Genomic DNA, 8,644 nt, shown 5'->3' on the forward strand with positions numbered 1-8,644 from the left:
ACATTTGGTATCAGAACATCGGTTGTAGGGAATTAGGTTGCATTAGTGAGTCTTGACCCAGCCAAGTAGGATTCACTGATAGGACTAATCTACAACTTGCTTGTTTAACTATTTCTGCGGAACTTACTGCATGCTACTGCTTACTTTTACTACTATGTGTACTTGTTGTATGCTACTGCTTATTCTCGCTACTGCATGCTACTATCTGCTTTCGATTTCATGATACTTTTGTAGGATTTTGTTAATATTGTCATGCTATGTACTGCTAGGATGATGTAGTGCCTAATTACGTGCTTGCTATATATCTTACTGACATGGAAAAAGTTATTTTTCCTTGTTCAGATGTCAGACATGCTGCCCATGACCTTTGACTTTGAGAGTGACTCAGAGACGACTGTTTCCTCGCCTACCATTGTTGCTGACTCACATATCCCGTCACCGCTACCCTCCGACGACTCTGGCTATTCACCTTCCAGTGGACTCGTGCTTGACCTTATGGATGTCTCAGACGGAGACGAGGATCCAGAGGAGATTCCAGCACCACCTAGCCCTAGACTCCCGGGGCCACAGCACCATCCTGGTGGTACTGTGATTCCTGGGGGAAATGGGGACGGTTCTTTCCGTAATGAGCGAGGACATTGGGTCAGACGCCTTACTGATGGACGTGTCGTGCCGATCCCACCTAGCAGATATCGACTTATGACCACCGACCGGGCAGATCCGCCTTCAGATGATTCAGACGATTCATCATCCGACGACTCCAGCGAGGAGGATCCCGAGGAGGACCCTGAGGAGGAGCCCGTGCAGCCGCCCTCTACCCCGCTGAAGAAGCGGTATCGTTTAGATGGTACCGTTCTCCCAGGGATTAACGGAGGAAGACCATTTGTGGATGCACATGGACAGTTGGTTAGGGTCACAGCCCGTAAGAGGGTCGTACCGTATCCCGCTGATCCATTCGTGCGTAAGGCCACCCGCACTGTGCCGTCTACATCTACACCATCTGCACCATCTGCACCGCCTACCCCACCAGCATCCCCCGTCGTCGAGGAACTGACGAGGGAAGTGCATATCCTCCGTGCTCGGGTAACTGAGCTCGAGGAACAGATGTCCCACCTGATGGACATCATTTACCCACCATCACCGTAGGATTATTGTATTAGATTTCCTTATGTAACTCTGTTAGTAGTTTCATGTTTTACTCACGTATTGTACGGACCTTATGCGAATGTATGCAACTTTTTTATTAATGAATAGAACTTAATGTTGTTTGAATTTTGTACGGTGTTCTATTTAAGCCACTGTATGATGATTTTGTGGTATCTGTATCTGGTTGCTTTACTAAATTAATTGTGTGTTACGTTCCATACTGGGTGCCTTATGCTATAATATTATGGAATGCTGGATTTTGACTTGAGTCGAAACTCTTGTTCAGAGGAACAATGGAAAACGGAAGAGTCCCAAGGGAAACGCCCACAGTGGCACAGATTGAGGAAATGATTGCTGTTCGAGTAGCCGCAGCTATGGCGAATGCCAACCCTACTCCAGCTCCACCGGCCAACGCAGCTGTTCAGAACGGGTGTACCTATAAGGAATTCCAAAGCTGCAAGCCCCACAATATATGTATATCATATATCTTTTACCAGTAATATATGTATTTAATTCGTGGTACATCATAAACTGTTTAACAAGGAAATTTAGCATACAAGCATGTATAAATATATATACTCGAGCACTAGACATGGATACACAATTATTATATAAAAGATAAAATATAAGTACTTACATATCAATATTGAGATTCAATATTGTAGAAAAGTACGTAGACGTAACGGAGATGATAACACTAGGTTTGACTTGCAAATAATACCCATGAATATTACCCATAACCTCCTTGGCAATAACCCATAATTTCCTTAGCTTTATTCGGCTCATAAAACTATTTTGAAAGTGACACGCTCATGACCTCGTCGTAGTATTTTATGTATAATACTAATAATAATACAAATACTGCTAATAATAATAAGATTAATAATAATATTAATCTTAATAATAATAATAATAATAATAATAATAATAATAATAATTATAATAATAATTATAATAATAATATTAATAATTATAATTATAATAATAATAATAATAATAATAATAATAATAATAATAATAATAATAATAATAATAATAATAATATAATTAATAAATATAATACGGAGTAATTTTTAAATTAAAACAGAGGCAAATATCTCGAGCTTTATAGGTGTGGCCTGTCCAGGACTGTCATGCGATCGCATGGCCTCCAAGACCATTTCCCATGCGATCGCATGGGATGGATTTCCAGCTCATGATCTTTTAACTTCTAGTTTGTCGATATATTTTTTAATTATTAATATAATATATTTAATTTATATAATTAATTATATATTATATTAAATTCACATGCATAGTTGACTTGTAATTTTCGTTCCGATAAGTCGTACGTCGTCACTCGACTTATGTCCCGGTTCCGGTTTTTCAAACGTCCTATCGTATACTGAGAAAACTTGTACTTTACGTTTCGTGAATCCTACCTTTGTCAAAATATAGTCTTAAATCATCCATAAACTATACCACTGTAGCAAAGTTAATGTAGCAAAGTCAATTTTTACTGTAGCAATTCACTGTAGCAAATAGCGATTTTCAAAAACACTGTAGCATTTTGGGTACTGTAGCAATTTGAAGATGTTACTATCGTTTACTAAATAACTTGAAATTATATATATGTATATATCTTTTTAATATACATAAATCAGTTTTTAAATACACATTGAAAGTTATTTATAAATAAATTTTAATAATAAATATTTCAACTTATCATATATATTCAAATAGATATTTAAACCAATAAGTTTAATGTACGGTATCAAATAATTAATACATTGTTACCTTTTCAAGTTATAGTATATATGTATCTATTTACATATAATTGTTCGCGAATCGTCGAAAACAATCGAAGGGTATTTAAATATATAAAAGTAGTTCAAAAATTTTGAGATTCAGTTTTACAGACTTTGCTTATCGTGTCGGAAATGTTAATCATACAAAGATTAAGTTTAAATTTGGTCAGAAATTCCCTGGTCATCACACATTAAGTTTTTATATGTTTCTTTAAAAAATAAACATTTTATTTCTTATAAGAACAAACAATTTATTTCATATTCAAATGGTAAAGTACATATACAAAAAAGAGTATAGATCATATGCAAGAATGATTACCGGTAAATGTGACTGAGCTTTCATCATCATCGTTTCGTTATATACATGCATGCACTATTATTGTATAAACTAACACACCATTATGGTATAAAACTAATTAAGATATAGTCTCTAAACACCACAAAATCATGCGCCTGCAAATGTAAGATACAATCCAATCTATCGTAATTCTAATGATTGAAAGGAATGTGATACTAAAGCTGACGATTAATATGCGTCAGCAAGCAAAAGACTTGAGTATGTATGGGCAGGAACTTAATGCTTTTATGTTAATTTAAACGGTTCTAGAAGAATATGAATAATAAAAAATTTATAAGTATTAAATACTTTATTTTAAGTTAAGTTGCTATTTATTACGTGCTTGTCTTATGAGTGCCCCAACTATATAGCTTTCAATTATTTTTAGAGTAACAACATTGTTTTACTACTCTTTGCACAAATGGTTAAGTTTCCATTGATTTATTAGATAGTTTATACTAATACATAATTTACATGGATAACCCAAAGGTTGTTAGTTTTTGCACAAATGGTTGAGTTTCCATTGATTTATTAGATAGTTTATACTAATACATAACTTACATGGATAACCAAAAGGTTGTTAGTTGTTACAATAACCCAAAGGTTGTTACATTTGTGCTATAATTTAAAAGCTTATTAACGGCTAACAACTAATTAAGCTTAAAACTATTTTTTGTTTCTTTTTTTCCTTTGATTACTAAAAGGCTTAATTAGTAATAATTTTTTTTCTTTGCTTAATAAAAGGGTTAATGATGCTCATTTATTGAAAATGGGAGTCACTTTTTAGTTATATATATATAGATGGGGGATGATTCTCACACACACTTTTTTGATCATCACACACCAATTGAGTATTATTAGAAGAGTAAAAGGTTAAAATAGGTGTGTGAGGATCAAAAAAGTGTGTGTGAGAATAATGCCCCTATATAGATAGATAGATAACAAGTACTCTATATTAAATAATGTTATACTAAAAGGTTATAATGAAGTGGTCATACTAGTATGCTCATCTATAATGAATCATTATTTTTATGGTTATACACTCCTCCGAAATAATTTGTTTTTTTATCGTTGGGAACTTGGGATATCAACTTTAATTAATAATTCTATTAAATATTAACAATTAGACATTGGCAATGACAGTACCCAACATGTAACAACATATTAGCTACACTGACGCGTGAGTAAAACATTGTTAAAACTAATAAACATTGACACCAACAATGGCATTTCACATAATATGAAACCATCCAACATGCTAGCCGATGACTGCGCAGATATAAGCACATAAATATCCAAGGACAAAAGCATAGATATTATTCACAAATTACAAGAGGTTTTACACATCATCGAGTTAGGTGTTGACATCACATTATATGGAAGAAACAGCGGATTCAGGTTCGGCTGCACTTTCTGAAAGTGATCCCCTTGTCCACCTCTTTAACATGGTTAGGGCTGCTTTTGGTTGATCCATAGGAACCATATGTCCCGCATCATGAACCTGTTTGCATTGAACACACCAAACAGGTTAGCCAATCTGTTGTACTTGTCATTGTCAACTTTGACTTCTGTTCGTCAAAATGTTATTACTTCCCAGATTTGTAGTTTTTTCGACTCTTTATTAATAGTAATGTTTACGGTGATTTCAAACATTGTTTTGTAGCTATCATAATTTTTTTACCAAACCCATAAGGTCCTGAGTGAGTTATTTTCAAGTTAAATTAAAAGTAGTTTGTTTGACCATCAAAAATGAACTTTAAAGTTTCTGACATAGGTTGGAAGGAGTACAATAAGAAGTTAAGAAAAATAAAATTATCTTCATAATGAAGATTTTAGTTTCCAAAAGGTGAAAAAATGGCTATTTGGTTGGTTGTAAAACAATACCAGTATAACCCATTTAGCTACTTCCCAATGACCCATTTAGCTACTTTCCTTGGTATCTAATGCTTTGACGAGCCATATTTAGAAATATTTACCCAATTCGACCAGTAGGTCAAGATTGTCACCTCTGATAACAATAAACGGATACAAAAAGAAAAAAAGGAAAAAAAGGGTACCTTGAGGAAACTGAGCGGCCCATGGGATTTAAACAAGCCAGCTTCTGAACCATCAACTTCAAAAGGAGCATCAGCAGATGCGACAAACTCTTTTTGGCCACTCCATTCCATTGCATGAACCCATCTCGAGTTACCTAAATACAGCAAAAGTTAAACAGGTGGGGTACACAAATTAATACAATACCCTTTCTAACATCATGAAATATGAATAGTTTCATATATATAAACACTAACCAAGCCAGTTGCAGATAAGATCATATTCTCCTGCATATACAAGCAACTTAATCCCATCTTCAAGAAGATGAGGAATACCCGCTTCTAGATTCCTCATCCAGTCCATAATCATGGCCTGATACACAACCGGACTGCACGAAACAAAATCTATATCTCCCACACCGAGTGCTTCCTTAACAGACTTTTGGCTAAGAAGATCTTCCATTTTCGAAAAATCGTAGCAGAGGCTGCCCTCACACTGCTTTCTAATATCATAATGCTGTACCATTTTTAAAACAATATACAATTGTTAAAAGGATAAACGGTGTTGATTATCTCAAAAGATGATTAGAAAATGAGATGGTATCTCTTTACGTTGATATTGCCAGCAATAGATTTAATTGAACTAAAAATGGTTCCGCAAGCCAAGTATGCAGCCATACAAGCAGTTGTTCCATCAGTGCCTAAGATAAAAAAAAAATAAAATAAAAAAAAATAAAAAACTCATGTGTGTAAATTAATGAAACTATATGCATATAGAAATGTAAGCAACCGAATTATCTGACAATACCACAAAGTTTAATTGCTGTCTCACAGGCTGGAAGCCTACGGTTGATGTTCTTATAATCTGACTCTTTAATTAGTCCTGCATCGAGTGCATAATCAGTATACGCCTTGTATTGAACCAGTGGGTCGGTTAGTCCATTTCCAATGGCAAATCCCTGTGTAACAATTCAAATTTAATACACCAACTTGAAAGATAAAACAAGAACCGTGATTGAAAAAGAAAAAGCAGAAAGAGATACCTTCAAGTTTATGTGAATTCCTTCCTTAGCTTTGTTTCCGTTATGAATGCGAGCAGCAAAAGCAGGAATATAATGTCCAGCATATGATTCTCCAGTTATAAAAAAGTCGTTCTTTACATATTCAGGATGCTCCTTAAAAAAGGCCTAGAGCACAACACAATCACTTATCATGGTGATATTCAAAGGATTTACGTAGACACAATTCAACCAACAATATCATAAAGGTCACTGCTAGTTCCTCTTAATACAAGTGTCATTGCATAAACACGTACAAATATACAATTATGTACAGTTATTAACAAGACATGTAACAAACCTGTAAGAAGTCATATAGATCATCACTCACACCCTGCTCATCATGCCTAATGTCTCGTTTATCAGAGCTGTAACTAAATCCAGTTCCAGTTGGTTGATCAACAAACAATAAGTTGGATGCCTAAATATCAACAAACACATAATGACATTTAACAAGTCATAACAAATACATGTACACAAACTGAACAGAGCAAAAAAAACCTCAATTCGATGTTGTGATATCAAAATCATAGGAGTATTTGGTTTACCTGATCCCATCCATACTCATTCCAAGTAAGCGACGAGTTATTTTCAATTTTAAACGGACCATTTTCATAAAACAACGCAAGCTCGCTGCTACACCCTGGTCCTCCAGTCAACCAGATTACAACAGGATCTGATTTGTGACCCCGAGATTCAAAGAAAAAATAAAACATCCTACAAAAAAAAAAAAAAAAAAAAAAAAAAAAAATGAATCAAGCAAAATTTACAAAATCAGTAAATTTTGAATAAGTTAACATAATTCTCAAAATTTCCTAATTAGGGAACCAAACATTATATTTATATAAAAACTTATAGTAAACTCAACTATATATACTTGATTAAAATTTGCATAAGTATGAAGATTCATGTATTTGTATAAATTCCCTAATTTGGGAACATACAGTATGCCGAACAAATAAAATGTTCTTCGCATATTACGGAGTACCAGTTGTTTACTTAAGTGGAAACCATTGATCAATTGTAGAAAAAAAGGAATCAATTAGATAATTTTTTTAATTCTTTTACAAGTAACTTTTTACGTAACCTAAATCCCCAAAAATTAACAAGACCACAAAAAGTTAATTAATTGAAAGGGTTTAGAGAGTAAACCTAGCATAATGAGAGTGCTCAATTTGATAGTAACCAGCATGATGACCTAAATCATCAACAGATACACCGCTCGAATCGACAAAATTAGGAAACATAAACCGCTTTTCAACTAAATTCTTCTGTCCAGAACTCATTGATTGTAACCTGGGATCGTTGTCTTCAACCATGTTGATGGATTGTTTGGGAAACAAGTTGAAGCCTGCGATCATGTTTTTGGCATGAGTTGATGGAAAAACAGGGTCATGTAAAGTTAGGGGTGTGATCATGGTTGATGCTAATGGTGGTGTGAGAAGAAGAGTTAAGAAAGGGATAATTATTAGCATTGAATTCTTCATTTTTAGGGGATGATTATTTGAGGATTATGAGAAGATGAAATGAAATGATTGAATGAGAAGAATGTATAAATAGTGTGATATGATGATGAAGGTGAAACGGAAAAAGAGTGTTGTTGCTTGTGGGAGTGAAACGGTGACGTTTGCTTTTCTTCAGAAGAAATTGCTTTTGCTTTATTGGGCGGGAACCGTATTGCTTCAGGTATGTCGCTCCTTGTTTTAAGCATCCTTTTATGTCACCCACTTTCATTTTTTTCTTTTCTTTCTTTTTTTTTTTTTTTTTTTTTTTTTAATAGCGATTGGGATCACCCGAGAGGGACTAAACCACCCGTTGCGATCATCTCCCGTTTCGACTATGCCGATGCAGCGATAAAAACCCCACCTCCATCGCTGCCCGGGAGGAAACCTTGAAACCGATTCAATCCATTTGGACGAATACATCATTCATCGATTTCATAGTGAGGTACTGACCTCTACATGATACGTTTTGTAAACATTGCATTCTTTTGAAAAGGCACACCATAAATGAATATCTAATTCCAAGGTTTTTGACGTTTGATGATTTCTACATATAGACAATCACCGTAAATAATAGTTTACAATACTACATCCGTTGATAATGCAGTCAACATAAGATACACGGTGATGATTTTGTGATTGCAACGTTTTCTCGAATAAAGCATGTATGACTCCATGCACATAGCTTGTATAACATATAAGCAAACAGCGGAAGACTTCTAGGAACCTGAGAATAAACATGCTTAAAAGTGTCAACACAAAGGTTGGTGAGTTCATAGTT

At 34.5% G+C, this 8,644-nt stretch overlaps 1 protein-coding gene across 1 annotated transcript; it reads right to left on the minus strand.

Annotated features, from left to right (window-relative positions):
- Window positions 1-4,472: 4,472 nt before the first annotated feature.
- On the minus strand, window positions 4,473-7,860 carry LOC139895934 (serine carboxypeptidase-like). Its single transcript, XM_071878484.1, has 9 exons — window positions 7,514-7,860; window positions 6,910-7,078; window positions 6,663-6,782; window positions 6,347-6,490; window positions 6,112-6,262; window positions 5,916-6,004; window positions 5,562-5,820; window positions 5,328-5,461; window positions 4,473-4,771 (listed from the first exon to the last, which is right to left on the minus strand). Exons 1-9 carry the CDS (start codon window positions 7,846-7,848, stop codon window positions 4,643-4,645), a joined length of 1,530 nt encoding a protein of 509 aa, XP_071734585.1. The 5' UTR covers window positions 7,849-7,860; the 3' UTR covers window positions 4,473-4,642.
- Window positions 7,861-8,644: the final 784 nt, after the last annotated feature.

The sequence above is a fragment of the Rutidosis leptorrhynchoides genome, chromosome 3 (genome assembly GCF_046630445.1).
Source record: "Rutidosis leptorrhynchoides isolate AG116_Rl617_1_P2 chromosome 3, CSIRO_AGI_Rlap_v1, whole genome shotgun sequence".
Classification (NCBI taxonomy): domain Eukaryota; kingdom Viridiplantae; phylum Streptophyta; class Magnoliopsida; order Asterales; family Asteraceae; genus Rutidosis; species Rutidosis leptorrhynchoides.

Excerpts from the sequence above, each read along its gene's own strand:
- LOC139895934 (XM_071878484.1), bottom strand. The coding sequence starts at position 7,848 with ATGAAGAATTCAATGCTAATAATTATCCCTTTCTTAACTCTTCTTCTC. Across the intron at positions 6,491-6,662 it reads ATCTATATGACTTCTTACAG|GCCTTTTTTAAGGAGCATCC; the intron begins GTTTGTTACATG and ends GTTGTGCTCTAG. Across the intron at positions 6,263-6,346 it reads GAATTCACATAAACTTGAAG|GGATTTGCCATTGGAAATGG; the intron begins GTATCTCTTTCT and ends ATTGTTACACAG.